Below are 26,955 nucleotides of genomic sequence, written 5' to 3' on the forward strand. Positions count from 1 at the left end.
AGAGATGGATTGTAAGTCTCAGAAAATATATGTTGTGGTGGCAGCTGCAGAGAAGTACTTGGGGGTACGAGATTTGACTTCAGAAGATTTACAGGTTGTATTGAGTGGTAGTGCCCATCCTCTCGTGTCGTTGGCCTGGGGTAGGATCAGATAGGGTTAAAGTAGTGGAATAAGCTGGTGAGTTTTAATGAGTGGGTTCATCTATGCCGAAAGAATCCATTGAAGGGATACCGTACGTTGATTTTGGCTTCTTTTAGAGACGGCTCGCTGAAGCATATTGACATGTAGTGTCCCAAAGGCTGCAGTAGAACCCAACTCCTTTTTTGTCGGTGACTTTGCGATTGTCTGGGGAACATCGCAAATGAGCGATTTTCTGGGGAATGACTGCTGGCTGGTGGCAGAATATTATAGGCCTATGTAAATTCGGTCATATTAGCAGAATATTATATAAATAAATAAAAATGTGCTGCATTCTTTACCTTTCTTTTTAGACATAATACATTAAATTGGTTTAGGCGAATAACTTGAAATATGTCATCCATAAGCCTACTAATACATTAATTAAAAACACCTCTTTATGGGCCATCAGTGGGACATAAGTATTATTGAGTAGATGAGATGGTGCACTATTAACGGCTAATAGAGCTACTTGTTCGATGTGCATTTGTTATCGAGCTACTTAGTTAGGCATAGTAATATTGTCGACCATCATCAGCTTATCTAGGGGGGGAAAGTCTAAATGACAGTCAAGTGACAAACAGCTGTTGTGATAGGCCTATATCATGGATGCAAAAGCAGCCAGTGCAGGAAGAAAACATGTTCGGGAAGAATATCCAGAATATGTTGGTTTCTAGTGCTTTCCGCCAGTGAAGTTGTGATCCACGTTGGATCCAATCCATTACCCCTACATTTATGTTGAGTATCTGCTATTGTCTGCTTGATTTACAGCAGGGGTTAGAAGATTTAACAGAGAAAGCATCAGAGTATAGACGATTTTACAGAGAAAGAGTAAAGGTAATGGGTTAATGGTTTCATATTTTTTTGTGCGTCTCATTGGACACCATAAGCTGTGCACAATTTGTGTTGGATAGCTTGGGCTGTTACGCTTACATCCAACGGTATTTCACTTTGTATTATTCAGGACATTTAATGACACAAATTGTAGCCTAGTGGGCTTATATACACTAGCATACGGTCCAAACACTTAAAAGACACACCCTATCCCCTCAGCCCTCAAATTAAGTGAACATTTCTGATGACATACCATGACGTCTGACGAGTATACACTTGCAGGGCAAGGGGCGAGGGAGGAAGTAATGATTTTTAAATGGACCACCCTTGGCCGGAAATTCGTCACTCGTTCATCCCGCTATGATTGTGTTTGCACCCACCGGTAGCTTGTTGGTGCTTTATATGCGCTACAGTTAATTATGAGTGCATGTTAACTTATTTTAAATATATAATTGTTAATATACGCCTACTGTATGATAGCTAGCAAATGAATTATCTAACTAACGTTAGCCTGTCTCGCTGGAACTTCTGAAGAAGGAAAATGTTTTACTTCTACAATTTCCAAAAGATAACCAAACAAAAACATAATGACTTTTATGTATGTACCTTCATGTGCATTAGTAGGACAATTTCTAACTTATTTGCATTCGTTTTACTTATAGGTTGACTTCTCCATTGATGTTGTTTTTATGCTTTTGCGGACTTTTCTTAGCGGATGTACAATCGTCGCAAATTGAATTATGGGGAGTTTCAGGCCCGGAGTGAACATATTTGTACACTCGCAAAGCCGACGAAAAACGAGGGCTGAAGGGCTTACGTTGCAAACTTCCCTTGTTTGGTTCATCATTTGGACCACACTCCAAGATGGCAACGAGGATTCCCCCAAGGGCATAAAGCCAGGGTAAGTGGACAAGGTGTGTTTTTTAAGTGTTTGAACCGCAGCCAATGATTTGGTGAATTTGAATGACGTTGTCACACCCTGATCTGTTTCATGTGTCTTTGTGCTTGTCTCCACCCCCCTCCAGGTGTCGCCCATCTTCCCCATTATCCCCAGTGTATTTATACCTGTGTTCTCTGTTTTATTTTGCCAATTCGTCTTGTCAAGCCTACCAGTGTGTTTTTCCGTGCTCCTGTTTTCCTAGTCTCTGTTTTCTAGCCCTCCCGGTTCCACCTGCCCATACCTCGAACCTGCCTGCCCCCCTATGCCTTTCGGACTCTGATCTGTTTATTGAACTTTTGCCTGTCCTCAACTTGCCTATTGCCTGCCCCTTGTATTTGAATAAATATATGAGACTCAAACCATCTACCTCCTGTGTCTGCATTTGGGTCTCTCCCTGTATCGTTATGGATGTAAATAATTGTGTTGTGAGGGCCCAGTAACAAATGGGCTCTATCCCTTTCATCATAGAGGCTATTGTTACTTGTTGTCTCTAAAATTACAATGTTTCCATTTCTATTGTCATGTGACAGTCTTTATTTTATTGAAACATCCAAATATTGGCCTTTTGCCTGATCTGAATATTTTCATAAATTCTTTAGCCTAAACTACAAAATACAGTGGGGCAAAAAAGTATTTAGTCAGCCACCAATTGTGCAAGTTCTCACACTTAAAAAGATGAGAGGCCTGTAATTTTCATCATAGGTACACTTCAACTATAACAGATAAAATGATTTCTACTTACCCGGAGTTGTAAGAACTCAATTCCTCTCGAAGGTTTCAACATTAGCAAGTAAAGTAGTGACTTCAGAGCCAAAGGAAGGGTGGGGGGGAAATTACAATGTATTTTAATTAAGTAAACTGCATTAGGCCTACACACAGTTTATTATTTTATTGAAATAAACTGTGTGTAAGGGATTTCCTTCTTCTTCCGAAGAGGAGAGGCGAAAAGGATCAGAGGACCAATATGCGGTGTGGTAGGTGTCCATGGTTCTTTTAATACGTAAATGTACACATGAACAACTGAATACAAGAACCGTGAAAACCCAAAACAGTCCTATCTGGTGCAGAGACAGAAACAATCACCCACAAACACACAGGGAAACCCAGGCTACCTAAGTATGATTCTCAATCAGAGACAACTAATGACACCTGCCTCTGATTGAGAACCATACTAGGCCGAAACATAGAAATACCCAAATCATAGAAAAACAAACATAGACTGCCCACCCCAACTCACTCCCTGACCATACTAAATAATGACAAAACAAAGGAAATAAAGGTCAGAACGTGACACTGTGTGTGTTAATTTAGATGATTTCATATCCATTAGTAGAGACTAAAATTACTTTAAACTTTTTTTTCCCAGCTTTCAATATGTATTTTATTTTCTAACGCATTTCATGTCTGGAGTTCACTGTTTTGCACTGTTTTTGTCCAGTCTCACACCCAGACTTTTGACATTCTGCTATGTATTACACTCAGTGGCGATTTTATCATGTAAATCTTGGTGGGGCAAAAAAAGTGTTATGCATGCCAGCAAAGCCACAACACTTAACAATGCATTAATTTCACTATAATGGTGACAAACTGTGCCCACAAACTGTTAGGGCCTACATACAGCTGTCCCAACAGCAGAGTCCCAACCGCTTACCACTGCTACACCTGGCTATCAGCAGAGCCTTTTAAGCAGTTCAATCAGCCTCATTTACTGATTAGCTGATATGGCTGACTTGCTTAAACAAATGTGCTTTCTACTGACAATTAATGTGTACAAACTATGGCATAACGGGAAGACGAGCGGATAAGAGGCAATCCATAATTCCGATTAAGACGTTAATGAGCGAGCTAGGACAGACGTAGTCAATATAACTCTATGTTCAGAACTTTTTAAATGTACAGCGACAGAATCCAGAACATGGGACGTTCTTACACTATTCTCCCTGTACAAGTCAGAACCGTAGGATAAATAAAGGGGGCATATAAGCAGACAATGAAAGCACTTACAATATTCGATGTTGACATTTCTCTAAAACAGGCTATAGGCTACATGTGCACCAACAAGTCAGAACAGTAGACTAATGAGGGAGGAACAAATTATTAGGGTCCTTCTCTAGAAATCCTGACTTGGAATTCATTTTAGAATTTTCCCAGTCGGAGCTAGTTCCCAGTTGTCTTGAACTCACTGATATCTGAGATTTCCCAGCTCCGAGTTTCCAGTTGTTTCTAACGCGACAGAAATCATGCTGGATTGACAGCATGGCCAATGTATTCAAACTTTTCTGGCCCATGGCGTTACCCCCTTTTTCGTGATATCCAATTGGTAGTTACGATCGTGTCTCATCGTTGCAACTCCCCTACGGACTCGGCGAAGGTCGAGAGCCAAGTCGCACCGCTTCTTTACATTCTGCCCACTTAACCCGGAAGCCAGCTGCACCAATGTGTCTGAGGAAACACTTGACCTGACAACCGAGGTCAGCGTGCAGAAGCCTGGCCCACCTCAATGAGTCGCTAGAGCAGGATGAGACAAGGACATCCCGGCAGCCAAACTTTCCCCTAACCTGGACGACGCTGGGCCAATTGTGCACCACATCATGGTCACAGCTGGTTGCGACACAGCCTGGGATCGAACACAGGGCCGCAGTGACGCCTTAGAACTCATTGTTGAATTTGCAGTTTCCAACTTGTTGTGTAATGTTTATGTCCATTGGCCGATGAGCACTGATACGTTTTATCTATAATTTATCTTTATATGGCGAATAAAGGCTGTATCACAACCGGCTGTGATTGGGAGTCCCAGAGGGACTCGCCTGGGTTTGGCAGGTGTAGGCCGTCATTACAAATACAAATTTGTTCTTAACTGACTTGCCTAGTTAAATAAAGGATAAATAAAAAAAATATCAATCAAAGCTACTGTAGATATAATGTGAATGGACATCATTTTATCTGTGGCCAATGACCTTGAGCTTTTTTGGATAGGCACTTCTAATGTAAGAGTATGGCAGCACCCAAGAGGCTTGACTTTTCGAGCTCTACCCATAGATTTTGCAGTGACATAGTGTCCCCATGAATGACAGAACACTGAGCCAATCCCAGCTCAACTAGAGAGCATTACCAACCCCTACTCTCCATTCTTTTTTTGCTGGCTGCCCCACCACCACAGAAAGCACTGAGCTACGCTGAAACACCTGCATTTTGGAGCTGCCTTACTCTAGAAAGCAAAAAAGAGACCATGTTTGTATGCAGCTTTATTAAATAAAATGTTTTTACATTGTTTGCTAACTGATATGTGACATGTATTAATGTCAAAAAAGGGGGACTTGGGAAAATTGCAGTTGGCTCAGGACAGGGCAGCACAACTGGCCCTTAAAAGTACACGGAGAGCTAACATTAATGACATGCATGTCAATCTCTCATGGCTCAAAGTGGAAGAGATTGACTTCATCATTACTTGTTTTTGTAAGAGGTGTTGATAAGCTGAAGGTACCGAGCTGTCTGTTTAAAATACTAGCACACAGCTCGGACACCCATGTTTAACCCATAAGACATGCCACCAGAGGTCTCTTCACAGTCCCCAAGTCCAGAACAGACTATGGGAGGTGCAAAGTACTACCTTGAGCCATGATTACATGGAACTCTATTCCACATCAGGTAATGGGCCTGAGGGCACACACTTAGTGTGTTGTGAATTCTGTAATGAATGTATTGTAATGTTTTTAAAATTGTATAACTGCCTTAACTTTGCCGGACCCCAGGCAGAGTAGCTGTTATATCTGGAGTACTTCTCCTGTCCTATTCGGTGTCCGTTGTTAATTTAAGTGTGCTCTCTCTAATTCTCTCTTTCTCTCTTTCTTTCTCTCTCTCGGAGGACTTGAACCCTAGGACCATGCCTCAGGACTACCTGACATGATGACTCCTTGCTGTCCCCAGTCCACCTGGCCGTGCTGCTGCTCCAGTTTCAACTGTTCTGCCTTATTATTATTGGACCATGCTGGTCATTTATGAACATTTGAACATCTTGGCCATGTTCTGTTATAATCGTGAGTTGGGTGGGTTGTCTATGTTCCTTTTACTATGTGGTGTTTTTTTGTGTTTGGCCTGGTATGGTTCTCAATCAGAGGCAGGAGTCGTTAGTTGTCTCTGATTGAGAATCATACTTAGGTAGCCTTTTCCCACCTGTGTGGTGTGGGTGATTATTTTCTGTTCAGTGTTTTTTCAGCACCATACAGGACTGTTCGTTTTTCATTTTATTTGTTTTTGTTCAGTGTTCATTCCGTTATTAAAAATATGAACACTTACCAAGCTGCGCATTGGTCCTCACCTTCTTCCACCACAGACGAGCGTTACAATAATAAATACAAATACAAATGTTGAAATAATGTTTTAGCTGAACAGGTTGGGCTCAAAACATGTGTAACAATCAGTTACACGTTGCCACTGATTACACTTACAAAAGTCTTGATAATAAGAAAATATTTAATGCACCTGTTTAAAAAAAATAGTCACATAAATGGAAACTATATACATATTAGATGGGCATAAGCCATGTTACTTTTTGTACACAAAATACAGTCATCTCTAAGTATTGTGTCATTACCACCACGACAAGCAAATTACATGACATTTTTTAAACAAAGTTGTGTACTTGGTTACCATGGATATGAATAGTGACAGTGGAGCACATGGATGTCATGGAGGGAGATTAACATTTTTATGCTGGGAAATTATTGAAAAATAAAAGGTAAATATGACTTGAGAAGATAATATTTTTTATTGTACGTCATTACCAAATAGGCTATAATTTCATAAATTATGGTTGATTTTATAAATTATGTTTTAATTACACAGGTCAAAGGTTTTAAAACACCTACTCATTCAAGGGTTTTTCTTTATTTCTTTAACTATTTTCTACATTGTGGAATAATAGTGAAGACATCAATACTATGAAATAACATATATGGAATCATGTAGTAACCAAAAAAGTGTTAAACTTTGTAAAGCATTTATTTGGGCTGCAATTTCCGAGGCTGGTAACTATAATGAACTTATTCTCTGCAGCAGAGGTAACTCTGGGTCTTCCATTCCTGTAGCGGTCCTCATGAGAGCCAGTTTCATCATAGCACTTGATGGTTTTTGCAACTGCACTTGAAGAAACCTTGAAATTTGAAGAAAGTTCTTGACATTTTCCGTATTGACTGAAATTCATGTGTTAAAGTATTGATGGACTATCGTTTCTCTTTGCTTATTTGAGCTGTTCTTGCCACAATACGGACTTGGTCTATTACCAGATAGGGCTCCCCCATCCATTGACCAAACGGCATATGATGCTTGATGGCGCAGTCTAGGAGGACATTTGCTCTCTCGTTAAGCAATAGAGAGCATTAAGGGCAAAATCTTGAGTGAGCACATACCTGTCTCATGAGTCTGAATCAATAGACTGCAGCCAGTGAACAAAGACTTGTTTGTCAATCAGTGGTTCCAGCCATGTATTTCTGCCTAATGCATTAAAGCCCAAAATTCTTCTTAAAGATGCTTTAAGTTCTTGATGCATGTAGCCTTTGTTTTTTGAGGTTATTAATGGTTTGTTCTATATAATCAATAAAACATGTACAATTGTGACATTAAAATATGTAATTGTATTTTTTATCATTTTTAAAAATATGATATGTCATTTCCAGCACACTCTGTCATTGTCAGAGTCGTGTGTATAGGTGGCAGGGAAGTCAGGCGTAGGAGAATCAAACTGAGTGGGATGGAGTTGTTTAATAACTTGAAAACAAACATAACTCCAAAACCATGCGCACCAATACAAACAACACGGATACTGAACAACAAACAATCTCTCACAAGGACATGAGAGGAAACAGAGGGTTAAATACACAGCAGGTAATGAATGGGATTGAAAACAGGTGTGTAGGAAGACAAAACAAAACCAATGGAACATGAAAAATGGATCAATGATGGCTAGAAGACCGGTGACGTCGACCGCCGAGCACCGCCCAAACAAGGAGAGGCATCGGCTTCGGCAGAAGTCGTGACAGTCATTACGCTAACGCTAAGTCATTATCATTACGGTACATATTTTTGAGGGAAAAGGTGTACAATTAAAATTGATATTGATGATTTTTCCCATATGTGAACCTTATATTCATGTTCTTAAGATAATTCCTAAAATAATGTAAAAAATGTCGTATTTGATGTGGTAAATACATGTTTCTGAGTAGCATCAAGGCATATATGGACATTTAGACATGACAATGAAGAATACATGTTATTAAGAAAACTTCCAAATAGTAAAAAAACATACTGAAAAAAAAATGAATCATGTTATATAAAATGCCTACATCACAATTTCTGTAATAGTCTTTTCAACTAAAATAACACATTTTAGGATGTGGTGGTAATGACATTTCCCCCTAAAGAAAAGTATATTCTTAAATAGAATGGTCTCAGACACTATTAGACCTTGATTCCAGACAGAGTGGAGAAAATATTCAGATAGATATAAAGCAGTTTAAAGAAGTTTCATTTTCACAAACAATTAACATCCAAAAGGACCCGTATTTCTAAATCAACCATATATAACATTTTGCAACAAAAGTAACATGATTATTTGTCTCTCTGAAATGAAACCATCAAGTAGATTTTAAACAAATACATGTCTGTCATTGAACAACCCCATGTCATTGAACAACCCCACACCAATCGCTTTCATAATTTCTTTGAACAATACAAGCAGATTCACCATCATTTCTGAAAATTGATTTACAGTGTTTTGGAATGAAACTATTGCATATTCATATTGTATACTGCTTCTGTTTGTACCTGTGTTGTTATATGCACAGGTCTCATGTACATTTATACACTTGTATCTTAATGGTATTACTGCTCTTGTGCTATCGTATGTACAGTGTATTCATTACCTGTTTCTGCTGTTTCAAAACCACTACCATTCCACCACCTTTCATGCCCATTTCATTCCTGTATGTCTCCATAAAGTATCCTTGTATGAAACCCCCCAAGAATCTTGAGATAAAGAACCTTGTCAGTGTGTTGGCCTGGGATCTAGAAACCTGATCTTGACAGCTACTTGTATGACCAGTTTTGCAGCTCCAGGCAAGAACACATTCTTGGCCAGGTGTGGAGATCACATGACCAGTTTCACACTGTTTACTTCAGCTGTGGGACAAGTCAAGGAGAATAAATACTTTCACAATGCACTGTATGTATTGATGGTAAAACAATGTGTAGACTATGAGTTCCGTTTTTAAATGTATGTAGTTCTGTCCTTGAGCTGACCTTGTCTATTAAAGTTCTGTCATATTTCATGTTTTGTGTGGACCCCAGGAAGAGTAGCTGATGCTTTTCCAACAGCCAATGGGAATCCTAATAAAATACAAAATAAAATAAATAATAATTCCTCTCTCCACGCGCCATATGCTGAAGCTGCATATTGTACACTACACATAGAGAGATGGTGGACAATCAACAAGCAGCTGTCTCGACTTTAAGGAGACATGGAAGTGATCAGAAAAGGGAACATTCACGCAGTCGCACATTTTATATAACGATATACGGCCTCATTTTAGGTCTATCAATTTATTTTGTACTAATATCGATATACAGTCAATTTTCCATATGGAGAACTCATTGCTAATTAGCGTACAATATAATATAAACCAGGAACTATTTGCTTACATGTCGAATGAGGTCAGGAAAGTTATTTGTAAACATTGGCATTTTCACTGAACTATGAAGAGCATGATTAGGAAACAAATCCACAATGCTTTCAGGTTCTACTCACTGGGCACACCACGTCATTTCCACCTGGATATGGTTGAGAGTGATGTTGATCGATGAGATTATAAGATTTATTCACTTACTCAAAAAGCCAAAAGTTAGTTAAATGTCTAATGTGTAATTAATAGCACAACCAAATACCAATGGAAAAACAATGTCAGATTTTTTGGTTTAGTTTTCATCTAAATGTCTATCACTGTGCTTTCAACCATTTAAACGTTTAAATGGAAAAACAATGCCAGATAATGTGTTGATTTATAAAACAGATGTATGCGTTATTACTCTATAATGTATAGTTCCGGGAAACCTCAATGTGGCCATGGATGTCTTCCTCACTGTAAGGTTGAATGTTAGATTAGTTTGTAAGACAGCTTTAACTTTAGGCTATTTACTAGATTACAAAAGTAATATAGAATTTTGTTTACTTGACAACGTAAACAAAAATCAACATTTAAAAGGAAATGTACTGTATCTACCGCTTGGATAGTTCCATCTGGCTTAATCCCATTCTTTAACATTTTGGGTTAAATTGGAGACGTTAATAGGCTATTTATGTATTTCAAAAATTATATTGAATTGTGATTGGTTGTCAATGCAACCAAATATAAACAATTGAAGAAGTAAATCAAGATAAATAATATAACTAAATCAAATCAAACTTGAAATGAAGTTTATTTGATTTATCCCTAGTCTTTCATTTTTCGTTGAGATGTAGTCTTGAATCCAACATATCAATTGTTAATTTGAAGACATTTAAAGCCAGACTAAGTCCGTGGCACAGATGCAACTATACAAGCAGAATATAAACTCCTTTAAATGTTGATATTTGGTGCAAAGCCCTTGATTCCTGATTCATCAGACACATCCCTTCTCTATTTTCTCTCTTGCCTCTCACTCAAACCTACACACATAATGCATTTGAAGAGGAAGAGACGTACCAATCACACCCATCTCTAACAATGTTGGTGCAGGAATGATTTGACACACATATAACTTCTGAGAAATATAATATTTTACTGTCTCTTTACACATACCGCAATGTTTTTATTTGTGTATTTATAAAAATATATATATTTGGTGAATTTCAAAAATGTAAATAATGATATTGATGATGGTGAGAGCGCAGTAATCGATGGACTCCGTCGCTTTCATAATTTGTGTCTATAAAATCACAATTTCTATTGTCATGTGAGTATATTTTTTTAATTGAAACGAAAAAATGTCGCCTTTTTCCAGGTCCGAATATTTCCGTAGGAACGGTTTATTTTCATAAATTCGTTAGTCTATAATACAACATAGAAGCCTTAAAATCTGCCCTTCTAAACGAATGTATTTTAGACCAAAGCCTAAGTAACAGCCATACGATTTAATGAAAAGCAACAAATAGACATAGCTTTGTTTCACTTTACTAAAAAAAAGACTAATGAACAGAAACAGGCAGGGGGGGGGGGGGGTACACCAGTTATGGTAATAGCTAATCAGAAGAGGCTAATTAAACCAAGTACCATTTGTAAAGATCAGGAACAACCCTGTACTCCTTATGTTTGCCTACATGGTCACAGGCATAACAAATAGATTGGATGAACTCTTGACTCAGTTGAATTAGATGTTGCTGAGCAAATAAGTTTCTACGCCACTGAAAGTAGCGCAGATATGCCTCATCATCCTTGTCCAACTTCAGGAGGAATTCAGCCAGGGCTTTTGCATTGGGAAAGTCATTAACATGGATGAAGGAATCTCCCGGGACAAAGTCCTCATAGTTCTGTCTCGGTGGGCCCAATACTACTGGCACTGTTCCTGCTGCAAGTGGTCCGTTAAGCTTCTCAGTGATGTAGTCTCTGTGGACTGAGTTCTCAAAGGAGAGGTAGAACTTACAGCTGGAGAGTGTTGAGAAGTAGTCCTCATATCTCAAGAATCTTGCAAAGGCTTTTCCATAGACATCCACCTTAATATGTTTGACAAGTTCTCTGTAATAGTTATCCCTTACTGCTGTTCCAGTTGCAGGGTTATTGTTACTCACAATCCAGCAAACTAATTTATCCTTCTTGGGCAGCACAAAGTCCTCACCCTGACCTTTCCTTGCAGTTAAGCGCCAACGTACAGGGATGTCTGCATCTTCCCTATAACTCAAGGTCAAGTTGAAAAGGTTCTCTAGACCAGGTATCCTAATTGTGTTTGTAGGTGATTCCACATGATACCAGATCCACTTCTGGAATGGTGGTCGAGGTGATGGAGGCAAGTTGGATAAATCATGTTTGATGGATTTGTGAAAGATGAGCACCCCGTCTGCCTTGTTGTACAGAGACCGGTCATCTGTCAGTTGGCAGCCATCAATGTTGAAGAAAGTGGTGCAATCTCTAAAATCAAACCTGCGGTTTTCAGGCCAGAACCACAACAGCATGATGGGCTTGTCTGGCTGCTTCTTAGACAAGGAGCTGTTCTCAGATGGCTTTGAGTAATGACGTGGCAAAGCAGGCTGGGGAGGGCAGATCTGAGATGGAGCTGATTGATAGTACATTACAAACAGCGTCAGAAATCCTCCTATACCAAGGATTGAGAACAGGACAATCTGTACAACTCCAGAAACCATTTTGGGCATTCTGCGAAAAAAAGAGAACTTTTTGAATGATTTTAAGTCAATTGAATCTTCCTGTACACAAGAGGTTGTTTTTACCTCTTAACAGTCTGTTTGACTTCTTAACAGCTTGTTGTGTGTACAGGAAGAAAGTATGAGAAAATAGCAAATGCAACAACTGCACAAAGTATATGTCAGCCCAGAACTGTAAACCAAATCCTGTTACAACAAAGGGGAAGTGGACGATACAGGGCCAAGCAACATGATAAGACATGTCAGTTAACTTATTCAAGAGGGACAAGTCTGCTTTTATCTATAAAATAGACTTTTATTTGTTCATTTACTTTTACCCTGTAGCTGAAAGACAACTATCACGTCTCTCTCGTTCATGCCATACACACCCACCTCAGGTCTGTGTCTGTCAATGGTTCACTTTTAGTCTCAGTACAACACACTTTTATGGACATTTTACAATGGTTGGTGAGGTGTATTTTAAACAAGTAATTTCACATCTTTACCCTTTACGAATACAGTTCCAACCTGCTCTTCCGCTTTGTGGTTTCAAATGTATCTTTCATGTGTAAAAACACTCCTATCAGACTTGGCCTAAGGATTTGCCAATACAGTAAATAAAGTATGTGTTTTGATTATTTCACTTGACCTTTCAAAATGGCCCTAAGGATCCTCTCCCTTCATATTTACAAGCAGATCTATAAAACTGAAAAACTATGTTCACTTAGCGTACCATATTCTTAGATGAATTAAGTCTGTAGTTTCGTGAGGTCTATAGTTAAAGAGAAAAAGATCAAGACTCACCAGACAACAGGTTATTCTTGTTACAGCTTGTTCAGAGATGTTCGGTGATCTGCTCTGTGATCGGTTTTGTAATTCCTACACACACCCAGTCAGAAATGTTGAACTGCGTGATTCGTTTCTCAGTCACATACTCATCTGTTCAAGTATATAAACGTGAAACAGTGAGACATCCGACAGCGGCAGAAAACATCCTCAATACGCTTCAGTGGAATATTTCAGGAGTGGCAAAGCAGATTGTGGTACTTCCTCCTTAGCCACAGCCAATGAGCAGCAAGGGCAGAAATGGAGAAAAACGCCCGTAAACTCCGCCAGAGAGAATTATTCTGAATCCATACTTAATTAACCCTACAGCGATTATGACTTAATTGGGATTTTGATGTGAGGGTAATGTTTTAAATTCCTGTTGTCAGCATCTTAGCTTCAAACATAGCACCCCTCCCAGGTATTAGTGTGTCCTGTATCCATGACGCCACTGGTGTGTCCTGATACTACCCGGACAGGTTACGAGAACCTTTACCTGTATCTATTTGTTTTTAGAAAGATCCTGGTTCTAAATAGCTATCTATCATAGCGCACTGCGCTTTATTATGGGCGACAGTTTTGGTATTCATCATTGCATTATCTACCAGAAAGTTGGATGGCCCTCTGATGTCACGTACTGTAGGTTGATACATTGCTATGTTTTCATTTATAAAGCATTTTTACAAAAATTCCCACTCTACCTAACATCATTACTAAACTTTAGACACACAAGTTACCACACCCGGTCTCGGGGATGGCTAACTTTGGAAATGATTTTGGTAAATCAGAATTTAGTTCTTGCACTGTATTTGTGGAACAATCTTCAAAATGTTCTCAAATGTAACGTTCTGGCCCCACTACTGTAATTCAGAAAGCTGAATGAGGACCTTATTGCCATGAATGTGTTTGTTTTTTTATGACCGTGTTTTTCTTTCTGCTTGCATTTTGCATTTATATTTTGATGTGTGTATTTTCTGTCATTTATGTAATTCAGGGCTCATCTGTAAAATATACCTTGTTCTCAGTTTGACTCCCTGATCAAATAAAGGTAAATAATAATAATAATAATAATAATAATAAACACATATATATATATATATATGTTTTCCTTTTCTTTCTTTTTTGTGCAGCTTTCGGCTGTAGTGCTCTGTTTCTGAGAGTATGGGTTCCATATACTAACTCCACTTTTGTTTTATCTGTACATGTGTTTTGTTCTAGTAGAAATACATCTATAATATGTTCTGTTCTATCTAGCATTTCTATTTCTATTTGATAGTATGACATCTAGTGGCCCTTTTGACTACTTTAGTTAACCACAGGTGTCTGTAGTTATCTGTGGCTCACTGTGTGGCCGTATCTGTCCCACTATTGTTTGTGGAGACATGCATTCTATGAATAGTAGATAGGTTTTGATATATCCCTGTGAATAGTAGATTATTAAGTTTATTATTTTACCTTTATTTATCTAGGCAAGTCAGTTAAGAACAAATTCTTATTTTCAATGACGGCCTAGGAACAGTGGGTTATAACTGCCTTGTTCAGGGGCAGAACGACAGATTTTTACGTTGTCAGCTCTGGGATTCGATCTTCCAACACTCTAACCACTAGGCTACCTGCCGCCCCTGTCATTCCCATCACGTCATTAAACATCCATTTTAGTTGAAAATTAAATATCATACAATTGATTTATAACGGATTTCTTATACATTTGTACATGAACTTGTATTGAATATTATTTCAAGTGATTTTTAAGGTTTTCCTAATATTAATAATTCAACACGACGCCTGGATGTATAAACTTGCCTTGGTGACAGCTGAAAAATAAGATATTTCCACACAACCTTTTTGTGAGATTATGATAACAACCATATGATTTCCATATCTAAAACAAATAAATGTATGTCAATTATACATAACATACTCATTTACCTCAAAAATATGGGATGTGATGGAAATGACAAGGTGTGGTGGAAATTATATCTAAGTAACTAAGCAACTAAATTGTTGAATGAGTTTCCTGTAAACAATAGATATTATATTAATTCTCTTTTAGCCAGGTAAATACTGGTGGTCTTTTCTTATTATCTGCTAAGCCAATACAATTATAACTGGCTATACTTATTTCACTACTTACCAGAATGAGACACAGGTTTCAATTCTATTTATCAGAATATATGTTTGTAAACGTACCATTAAAAAGTAACATGATGATTGAGTGTCTATATAGCTGTAGCATGATATTTGCAATGCTACTAAGTAAACCTCCAATTGGTCCCCCCTATTCCACCCGCTAAAAGCCCTCCTCATCCTCAGTTGGGTTGTCATCCCAATGCCCGGCAGACCACCCCCGACCCCCCGGATCCCATAGCCGCGGAGAGACCGGGACCCATCCTTCTCTGAATGTCCGTGTGTGACCCCCTCCCCATGGGTTACTGCAGCTAGTGTTGCCAGCACTGCCACTGCCTGAGTGGAGGCTAGGTACAAGGTCATCAAGGTTCTCATCCAATCAAAGATGGCGTAGCAGTCAGACATCTTTGCCTTTGTCCTGTCATGTCCCTTGTATATATCTTTAAACATCTTTTTCTTCGCATATCTTTGTAAAATATTTTCCTAAACCTCAACTTAAAAATACTCTCCTGCAACCCGTCTCACCCAATGTGGCGTGGATCTGCTTTTTTCTAAAGTATTTCTATTTACTTCGGATCTGGAATCCCTCAACTGAAGCTAGCCAGCTAACTACCTACCAGCGATCAGTTAGCAAACCATAGCTAGCGGTCATCAGCTAACCTTTAGCTCGGAAAGCTCACGCCAGTTCGAACAACGTGACTCAAACCAGAGCATAACGGACCTATTTCTCTCCATATCCCCGGATTCCTACAGCAAACTCTGAACATTTTCATCTGGATCTTCGCTACTAGCTAACCGCAATCCCGGGTGACCACTCCTGGCTAGCGTTTCCATCCCGGAGCAAGCACCAATTAGCCTGAAGCTAGCCTGGCTAGGGCTCCTGGGCTACCACCAAAGCCCATTCCTGGGCTACAATATCCGGATCCTTTCTACTGGCGGTACGGGGCACGGACCCCCGCCGATCCTCTACGACTGGAATACCGACACAATCTGCCCGAGGATTCCAACAGGCCCCTCAGGCGCAACGCCCGCTGAAGGCCCATTCCGCTAACCTGCTAGGCCTGCTAGCTATCTAGAGCTACCTGGAACCCTACTAATTCCACAACTGGTCTATCGACGTCACCACACGAAGAGGCAAAAACAGACTTACCCCCACGTCGTCCCCCAAAGGCTAACTTCCTATCCCCGGTCTGCTAACTGCTAGCTTGCCTGCCTCGGTCTGCTAACTGCTAGCCCCTGCTAACTGCTTGCTTGCTAACCTGGTCTGCCAACTGCTAGCTTCCCAGCCCCGGCCTACTAACTGTTAGCTTGTTAGCATCGGCCTGCTAACTGTCTGAATCGCCGTGTCCCCAGTCAGCCCAACCACTCACTGGACCCATATGTTCACATGGCTACGCATGCCTCTCTGTAATATCAATATGCCTTGTCCATTACTGTCTTGGTTAGTGATTACTGTCTTATTTCACTTTAGAGCCTCTAGCCCTGCTCAATATGCATTAACCAACCATGTTGTTCCACCTCCTACATATGCGATGACATCACCTGGTTTAAACGTCTCTAGAGACTATATCTCTTTCATCATTACTCAATGCCTAGGTTTACCTCCAATGAACTCACATCCTACCTTACCTTTGTCTGTACACTATGCCTTGAATCTATGCTATCGTGCCCAGAAACATGCTCCCTTTACTCTCTGTTCCAAATATGCTAGACGGCCAGTTCATATAGCATTTAGCCGTACCCTTATCCTACTTCTCCTCTGTTCTTCTGGTGATGTAGAGGTTATTCCAGGTCCTGCAGTGCCTAGCTCCACTCCCACTCCCCAGGTGCTCTCATTTGATGACTTCTTTAACCGTAATGCTTTGGTTTCATGCATGTTAACATTAGAAGCCTACTCCTATGTTTGTTTTACTCACTGCTTTAGCACACTCTGCCAACCCGGATGTCTTAGCCATGTCTGAATCCTGGCTTAGGAAAACCACCAAAAACCCTGAAATCTCCATCGCTAACTATAAAATTTTCCGCCAAGATAGAACTGCCAAAAGGGGGCGGTGTTGCAATCTACTGCAAAGCTAGCTTGCAGAGTTCTGTATTACTATCCAAGTCTGTATCCAAACATTTCGAGCTTCTACTTCTAAAAATGAACCTTTCCAGAAACAAGTCTCTCACTGTTGCCGCTTGCTATAGACCTCCCTCTGCCCCCAGCTGTGCCCTCGATACCATATGTGAATTGATTGCCCCCCATCTATCTTCTGAGCTCGTGCTACTAGGTGACCTAAACTGGGACATGCTTAACACCCCGGCCATCCTGCAATCTAAGCGTGATGCCCTCAATCTCACACAAAATATCAATGAACCTACCAGGTACAACTCCAAATCCGTAGATCATAGATGTCATCCTAACTAACTCGCTCTCCAAATACACCTCTGCTGTTTTCAATCAAGATCTCAGCGATCACTGCCTCATTGCCTGCATCCGGAATGGGTCTGCGACCAAACGACCACCCCTCATTACTGTCAAACGCTCCCTAATACACTTCTGTGAGCAGGCCTTTCTAATCGACCTGGCCGGGGTATCTTGGCTATTCATTAAAAGTGCCTTCCTCACCATCTTAAATAAGCATGCCCCATTCAAAACATGTAGAACTAGGAATAGATATAGTCCTTGGTTCACTCCAGACCTGTCTGCCCTTGACCAGCACAAAAACATCCTGTGGCGTTCTGCATTAGCATCTAATATCCCCCGTGATATGCAACTTTTCAGGGAAGTTAGTAACAAATATACACAGGCAGTTAGGAAAGCTAAGGCTATCTTTTTCAAACAGAAATTTGCATCCTGTAGTACTAACTCAAAAAGGTTCTGGGACACTGTAAAGTCCATGGAGATGTATCATGTATCACTAGCCACTTTAAACTATGCCACTTTTATATGTTTACATACCCTACATTACTCATCTCATATGTATATACTGTACTCGATACCATCTACTGCATCTTGCCTATGCAGTTCTGTACCATCACTCATTCATATATTTTTACGTACATATTCTTCATCCCTTTACACTTGTGTGTGTATAAGGTAGCTGTTGTGAAATTGTTAGTTTAGATTACTCGTTGGTTATTAATGCATTGTCGGAACTAAAAGCATGAGCATTTCGCTACACTCGCATTAACATCTGCAAACCATGTGTATGTGACGAATAAAATTTAATTTGATTTGATTTTGAGAATAAGAGCACCTCCTCCCAGCTGCCCACTTCTCTGAGGCTAGGAAACACTGTCACCACCGATAAATCCACTATAATTGAGAATTTCAAGAAGCATTGGCCATGCTTTCCACCTGGCTACCCCTACCCCGGTCAACCGCCCGGCACCCTCCACAGCAACCCGCCAAAGCCCCCACCATTTCTCCTTCACCCAAATCCAGATAGCTGATGTTCTGAAAGAGCTGCAAAACCTGGACCCCTACAAATCAGCCGGGCTAGACAATCTGGACCCTCTCTTTCAAAAATTGTCTGCCAAATTGTTGCAACCCCTATTACTAGAATGTTCAACCTCTCGTATCGTCTGTGATTCCCAAAGATTGGAAAGCTGCCGCGGTCATCCCCCTCTTCAAAGGGGGGGACACTCTAGACCCAAACTGCTACAGACCTATATCTATCCTACCCTGTCTTTCTAAGGTCTTCGAAAGCCAAGTTAACAAACAGATTACCGACCATTTCGAATCCCACCTTCTCCACTGGTCATGGGTGCACCTCAGCCACGCTCAAGGTCCTAAACGACATCATAACCGCCATCAATAAGAGACATTACTGTGCAGCCGTATTCATTGACCTGGCCAAGGCTTTCGACTCTGTCAATCACCACATTCTTATTGGCAGACTCGACAGCCTTGGTTTCTCAAATTATTGCGTCGCCTGGTTTACCAAGTACTTCTCTGATAGAGTTCAGTGTGTCAAATCGGAGGGCCTGTTGTCCGGACCTCTGGCAGTCTTTATGGCGGTGCCACAGGGTTCAACCCTCGGGCCGACTCTCTTCTCTGTATACATCAATGATGTTGCTCTTGCTGCTGGTGATTCTCTGATACACCTCTACGCATACGATACCATTCTGTATACTTCTGGCCCCTCTTTGGACACTGTGTTATCTAACCTCCAGATTAGCTTCAATGCCATAGAACTCTCCTTCCGTGGCCTCCAACTGCTCTTAAACGCAAGTAAAACTAAATGCATGCTATTCAACCGATCACTGCCCGCACCTGCTCGCCTGTCCAGCATCACTACTCTGGACGGCTCTGACTTAGAACACATGGACAACTACAAATACCTAGGTGCCTGGTTAAACTGTAAACTCTCCTTCCAGACTTCACATTAAGCATCTCCAATCCAAAAATGTAATCTAGAATCGGCTTCCTATATCGCAACTAAACATCCTTCCTCATGCTGCCAAACATACCCTCGTAAAACTGACCATCCTACCGATCCTCGACTTTGGTGATGTGTTCTATAAAATAGCCTCCAACACTCTACTCAACAAACTGGATGCAGTCTATTACAGTGCCATCCGTTTTGTCACCAAAGCCCCCTACACTACCCACCATTGCGACCTGTGCGCTCTCGTTGTTTAGCCCTCGCTTCATACTCATCGCCAAACCCACTGGCTACAGGTTATCTACAAGTCTCTGCTACGTAAAGCCCCGCCTTATCTCAGCTCACTGGTCACCATAGCAGCACCCACTCATAGCTCGTGCTCCAGCAGGTATATCTCACTGGTCACCCCCAAAGCCAATTCCTCCTTTGGTCGTCTTTCCTTCCAGTTCTCTGCTGCCAATAACTGGAACGAACTGCAAAAATCTCTGAAGCTGGAGACTCATATCTCCCTCACTAGCTTTAAGCACCAGCTGTCAGAGCAGCTCACAGATGACTGCACCTGTACATAGCCCATCTGTAAACAGCCCATCTATCTACCTACCTCATCCCCATACTGTATTTATTCATGTATTTATTTATCTTGTTCCTTTGCACCCCAGTATCTCTACTTGCACATTAATCTTCTGCACATCTACCATTCCAGTGTTTAATTGCCATATTGTAATTACTTCGCCACCATGGCTTATTTTATTGCCTTGACTCCCTTATCTTACCTCATTTGCACTCTCTGTATATAGACTTTTTGTTTTCTTTTGTTCTACTGTATTATTGAGTGTATGTTTTATTTATTCCATGTGTAACTCTGCGTTGTTGTATGTGTCGAATTGCTATGCCTTATCTTGGCCAGGTCGCAGTTGCAAATGAGAACTTGTTCTCAACTAGCCTACCTGGTTAAATAAAGGTGAAATAAAAATACATTTAAAAAATAGCAGCTTTAAGAATTTCCTTGTATATTATGTTCTCCCATCAGGGGGCTTTGGCTTTGCAGGACCAACCCTGCCAGGCAGGCTCAGAATCTTGAGGGGGTGGTGCTGCTCTAGAAGGTCTCTGACCGCATTTGGCTGCATACAGGCCACTCACAGCAGACCCATAATACAGATATGGACTTTGACGGAGAAAACTTGTAAATAGTATTTATTTATTGAGTTAATGTTGAATAATAGAAGAGAACATTTAGCATTTGTACGTGTGTTTAACAGTAGGTTAGAGAAATATTGAATGCATAAAAGTATGTGTCTGTTACAATTGAAGATCCTGTGTAATTGTGAAGTTTCCTGTTTCGTCTATTCCCAGAAGAGCGAGACTGAGTTGAGAAAGTGAAATAAGCTAAGACACCACTGTTTCCTGTTTTGTGGTAGAGTTGTCAATTGCAAGCATGAATAATAATTATAGATGCACCCTGTTAGGGTATAGGGTTGTGGACCTTTCCATCAATATAGGACCATAAATAAATACATTTGATGTATAATTTATTTTAAAACGCTGTTCCACCATGATAGGACAATAAATGAATGAATGTATAATTCTTTATAAAAATGTATATCCGTCATCTGCACAATATTGAAAGCTCTCAAACAACCCCTGCTCACAGAAATACATTGGTTCTGGAACATGCAACCATTTCCTTTCTCACTCAACGCTACACTTTCCCAAACACCAAAAAAACACACACATCACACCATCCATCCACACATACTGGGCCTTCTGTTTACTGAGTTTATCTCCACCATGTTGAATTAGTGCTTTTGTGTTCCAATTAGTTATATTTGAAGATAGATAGAAAAGCTATATTTTTGTTGTTGTATTATTACAATCCATAACAGGGCTAGAATTGTGTGTTTCATTATTTGTCTCCTCTATGAGAACTTTGTCATTTTTTTAATAGCCATGGAGTAGTCTTTGTGACTCTGAACAACTGGTTATCAATATACAGTTTATCGACCACGAGAACTACGCGTTTCCCTTTCAATCTATTTTCCTTGAAAATTGGATACAGAACTTTACGCCGTTCTGCAATTTCCTTCGGGAACTGGTCATCCATGCCTATTTTCGTGCCTTTTACCCAGGCTTTTAACCATTATTTTATCTTTAAAGAAAGCACATTTGGCAACGATTGGGCGTTCATACCTCTTCCGGAAGCAGTGTACACTTTCGAGTTGGATTTTGTTGATAGCTTCGCGTGGGGTCTGATGCGCTGTAAAGAGGAACGATCTAACTACAGATTCGGGAACTTCTTCTTTCTCTTCGATACCTGTAAATACCAGATTATCGCTCATTGATCTAGCGTGTATGTCAAGTAAGGCTTCTCTCCGTACGCCGTTCTCCTTTTTTACGTTCACTTCTGTTTCAATCATATTGACTGTCCGTTTTAGCTTGTTTGTGTCTTTCTCTAATGTCGCAGTTTTTTCGTCACTCATCTCAATGCTTGCCTTCAACTATTTTATATCCGTCCTGACTAGTTCCAGTATACCCAGTTGGACATTTATTGATTTTAACAGATCTGTTTCGACCTTTACCATTTCCGGTGGTGAAAATATTAAATATGTACAATAGTCACGTTTCGTTTTGAAATAGGTTCCCCTGTCATCCGACAATGAATATTACATTTTTATCTTGAGGTGTTCAACATAACTGTGTTAAATCCGCCGTCTTGGATTAGTGCTTTTCGACATCATATGGTATTGTAATGAAACAACAGGGAGCAGGTCTCGAACCCTCGACCTTCGAGCCCGAGGTCCGGCGCGCTAATGACTGTGCTGCAGTCTATTTCCGCGTTTATAAACCCAAGGTCGTTACAGTATGTATTAATTTGAGGATTGTCGCGCCCTGGCCATAGAGAGGCTTTTTATTCTCTATTTTGGTTAGGCCCGGGTGTGACTAGGGTGGGCGTTCTATGTTATTTTTTCCAATGTTTTTGTATTTCTTTGTTTTTGGCCGGGTATGGTTCTCAATCAGGGACAGCTGTCTGTCTGGGTAGTTATTTTCTGTTTAGTGTGTGGTGCACCTGACGGAGCTGTTTCGGTTGTGCACTTTGGCACTTTGCGATCTAGTGTTAAGTTATATTTAATAAAATGCCGAACACGTACCACGCTGCACCTTGGTCCTCACCTTCTTCCACCAACGACAATCGTTACAAGGATGTCCATCACCCATTTCATATGATGTGTTACGAATTGTAATTCGTATTATGTTACGAATTTGCAAAACCTACTATACGGTATGGATATGCAAAACGTATGATATGTTACATTCTAGCTAACGTTAGCGAGGCTGGAGGTTGGGGTTAGGTTAGGGGAATGGTTAGCTAACATACTAAGTAGTTGCAACGTAGCTAGAATGGAATAAATAGTTAAAGTTGCTAATTATCTTAAACTCTGAGATTAGAATTATACACCTACCCACCCAACCCGACCATACACCCTACCTTCGTTTTTGCCTTAAGTAACCATCTGTCTCCTTTAACCATACCAAATGTAACACATACCATACTAATTTGAGTGTCACAGATTTACCATGTTACCTCTAGTCTTTCAGACCAGACTTTTATTTGTCGATTTGCTTTCATCCTGTAGCTGAAAGACAAATATCATGTCTCTCTTTCACTCCATACGCACCCACCCGCCATACGCACCCTTTCTGCTCCTGAACAAGGCAGTTAACCCACTGTTTCTAGGCCGTCATTGAAAATAAGAAGTTGTTCTTAACTGACTTGCCTAGTTAAATAAATGTATAATAAATGTAAAAAATCTCAGGATTGTGTCTGTCAATAGTTCACTTTTGGTCTCAGTACAACACCATTTTATGGGCATTTTACAATGATAGGTGAGGTGTATTAATTAGTTCATAAGTAACCTCGATTCTCGACCTTTTACTAATACAGTTCCAACCTGCTGTTCTGCAATGTGATATGGTTTAGGTAGATGACAATCTCTTCTGAAATAGATAAAAATATGTATTTTACATGTGTAAAAGGGTGATTATGCAACTTTGGCCGTGCAAACTTTCAGAAATTAAAACACCATTTTACCAGTATTGTACTTGTCTTTGATTTGTCTAGAAACTATATCTGATAATGGCTGCCATCTACTATTCAGGAATTTCTATATTTTTGTCATTTTTCCCCAGACAGCCATAGACAAATGTCCCATCTCGTCATTAAACATCCATTGTAGTTGAAAAGGAAATATCATACAATTGATTTATAACGGATTTCTTATACATTTGTACATGAACTTGTATTGAATATTATTTTAAGTGATTTTTAAGGTTTTCCTAATATTAACAATTCAACACGACGCCTGGATGTATAAACTTGCCTTGGTGACAGCTGAAAACATGTATCTATCATTAAAAATAAGATATTTCCACACAACCTTTTAGTGAGATTAAGATAACCATATGATTTCCACATCTAAAACAAATAAATATGTATTTTGTACAAAATATACTAATTTACCTCCAAAATATGGGCTGTGATGGAAATGACAAGGTGTGGTGGAAATGACATCTATGTAAAAAAAAATATATATACTTATGAAAACAATATTTTATTGCAAACATTTTGAACAACAACTATTGTTAAAAATGTAATTAATATAAGACAAAGTAAGATTCCAAAACACTGGAACTAGCACTTGAGAACAATGTGTTACAGATGCTACAAATAGAAATTCTAGCACATGTATAGAAGGAAGAGTTAATTGAGAGCTACAAATGTTTTATTTTATGTATGATTTTATGCCCTGCTTTGTATGTACTGTATAGTGATTTTCCAAGTGTATCTAAGGCTTAGAACAGTTGGGGCCAACATGACTCATGGTTTTCACAAAAGCACCACTCTCTGCGTGAATGTCTTGCACAATACCAGGGTAAATGTCCTGATCATACTCAACCACACATCACTTTCCAATCAATGCTTCACTTAGATCTTCAATGGGCTGGATGGTGCTTTGAGATGAGTTGAATTTTTTCTATCTTGGTCTACCTCTGTTTTTTCAACCAGTCACAGTCTGTGGGCTGAAACAGCTGCAGTGATGTGGAAAGGAACAGAAGCAACTGTGTAGCTGCCAAGTTATCTCCCCTGGACTGTCGGTGACGATCTGGAAACAGGAAATTCTAAACGTTATGCACATTCGGAATATGTGTAGCATAGTCTAGTGATAATGTGATAATATGTTTGTATAACAAATGTGAAATTCGACATAAAATAACCCACAACTATTACCTGGTGTATCTTCATTGTCCCACTGATTGTCTCCAGGTGATCCGGTAGGAGGGCCTCATGCTCTCTAGCTCCTCCTCTGAGATGTATAAGAGCTTGATAGCTGACTGATCTTTTGACAGTTCCTCAAATACAGTTTTTCCATTTGGGAGGTCCTTGCCTTGTGCCACAATTCTATCTGCTCTTCGTTTCACAGCTGCTCCTACCCCATCAGCTGGGCCTTTTCCATGTCCGGCTTCTAGGAAATTCCATGTAACTCTCTGGAGGCCCATTTCAAAGGGAAGGGTGGAGAGATAGTATAAATTATTTTTAGACCTATACTGGGTTGTAAGGGCCATCACTCAAAGTGTACTGCAGTAGCCGATGGGCAGAGCTCAAGGAAGTAGGCCAGTGTTTTTGAGAGATGGGCCCAGATAGCAGAGGGATCATGTCGCATAGAAGAGCTCAGTGAGCAAAGTGAAACTGTATCATTTGTGGTATATCCAACACAGGTGTGGAGGGTCACCTGCTTGTGAGAATCACCAAAGTGAACTGCCTGGATTTCACTGGTGTATTGACACAGGTAGTTCTCTGCAAAGTCAATATGCACAATGATCTCCTCTTTCCCCAGATTCTCTTTTATTTCTCTCAGTTTGAAGTATTGGTGTTGAATGTTGTACACGTGTTTCCCCAACTTCTCTTTCAATCTGTTGGAGGAGAAGTCCTCCAATAGAATCTGTAGTGTGCCACATACCTTTTATTCTACTGTCAAATGTACAGTGAACTTTCCATGTTTCCCTCTTTGTTTTTCTTCTCTCTCTCTTCAGCTTTGTTTATCCACTCAAACCACCATGTCTGCTCACCAGCATCAAAGTCAGATGTTTTAAGCTCTTTTTCTTGGCAAAGGGAGCACTCTATACATGCACTCTTTCTTCAGGTTCTCACAGCCAAGACTCAATAACTTTCTCAATGTTGCTGCAGCTGATCACTTTTTGTTTGTCCGCCATGAACTGAAGGTTGGCGTGGGTTTTGCACACGTGTCCCTATCCTGGACTGCTGGCTTGACAACCCAAAAAGGACACATTTTGCAGAATTCACAGTAGGACATTTGAATGTCATAATTTCTCAGGATGGTACCTCTGTGCATTTTTGAAGCCACTTGTTTGTCCTTGGCACTGCACATTTTTTAAATACTTTTGTTTTAACTCTGCAATGATGGCATTTTGAAACAATAAAATGCTTCTCAAGTTCTTCGGAGTTCCCTTCATTTGCTGTTTTGTCTTTATCTTTGGGGAATATTGTCTCTCCATTTTGTTCATCAGTCGATCATACCTTCTTTTGTATTTCTCAGCTTTCCGTAAAGCATTTATCAAGTTTGACATTTGTCATACTAAGATCTCTGTATGCTTTTGAGCGACCTCTTCCAAACTTTTTCCTTCCAGCAAGTATTCAACTTCTCATTCCTGTTGCAGACAATGAGGAAGGAGTGTTAGGGGCAGGTATGTTGGCCTCATGTTCTGGCTGCAAGTCATCTGGTGACTGAGGTGGTGTGTTGCCTGATAGGTAGGTCTCATGTTCTGGCTGCAAGTCATCTGGTGACTGAGGTGGTGTGTTGCCTGATAGGTAGGTCTCATGTTCTGGCTGCAAGTCATCTGGTGACTGAGGTGGTGTGTTGCCTGATAGGTAGGTCTCATGTTCTGGCTGCAAGTCATCTGGTGACTGAGGTGGTGTGTTGCCTGATAGGTAGGTCTCATGTTCTGGCTGCAAGTCATCTGGTGACTGAGGTGGTGTGTTGCCTGATAGGTAGGTCTCATGTTCTGGCTGCAAGTCATCTGGTGACTGAGGTGGTGTGTTGCCTGATAGGTAGGTCTCCATTGCAACTGTTCTCTTTAAAGTCTGTCTTCTATTCCGTTGGTTACATTTCCATTGTCTTCTCTTGTTTCTTTGTTCTTGCTTTGTAAGCTCAGAGATAGATTTCACTTCTCCCTTCTCTTTTTTTCTTCCAGTATCTCTCCCTGTCTTTTTGCACATGTTCCTG

General features: G+C 40.2%; 2 protein-coding genes across 5 annotated transcripts in view; one reads left to right on the forward strand and one right to left on the reverse strand.

Annotated features, from left to right (window-relative positions):
• Positions 1 to 7,692: 7,692 nt before the first annotated feature.
• LOC115119928 (4-galactosyl-N-acetylglucosaminide 3-alpha-L-fucosyltransferase 9-like) lies at positions 7,693 to 22,207 on the reverse strand. 2 transcript variants are annotated; one of them, XM_029648824.2, is made up of 2 exons: positions 21,845 to 22,207; positions 7,693 to 12,348 (listed from the first exon to the last, which is right to left on the reverse strand). In XM_029648824.2, the coding sequence occupies exons 1-2, from the start codon at positions 22,132 to 22,134 to the stop codon at positions 11,241 to 11,243; spliced, it is 1,398 nt and encodes a 465-aa protein (XP_029504684.1). In that variant the 5' UTR covers positions 22,135 to 22,207; the 3' UTR covers positions 7,693 to 11,240. The 2 variants fall into 2 exon arrangements, with proteins under 2 accessions (XP_029504684.1, XP_029504685.1); XM_029648825.2 differs by lacking the exon at positions 21,845 to 22,207 and adding an exon at positions 13,140 to 13,909.
• Positions 21,546 to 26,955, forward strand: part of LOC115119930 (4-galactosyl-N-acetylglucosaminide 3-alpha-L-fucosyltransferase 9-like) — a 29,158-nt gene continuing 23,748 nt past the window's right edge. Inside the window, exons 1-2 of one of the 3 annotated variants that reach the window (XR_003862059.2) lie at positions 21,546 to 22,013; positions 24,720 to 24,940. The gene's annotated coding sequence lies outside the window, so the exon portion shown is untranslated. Of the gene's footprint in view, positions 22,014 to 24,719; positions 24,941 to 26,955 lie in introns of those variants that run through there. The other 2 variants (XM_065026215.1, XM_065026217.1) reach the window with 2 other exon arrangements.

This window comes from Oncorhynchus nerka, linkage group LG13, assembly GCF_034236695.1.
Source record: "Oncorhynchus nerka isolate Pitt River linkage group LG13, Oner_Uvic_2.0, whole genome shotgun sequence".
NCBI lineage: Eukaryota > Metazoa > Chordata > Actinopteri > Salmoniformes > Salmonidae > Oncorhynchus > Oncorhynchus nerka.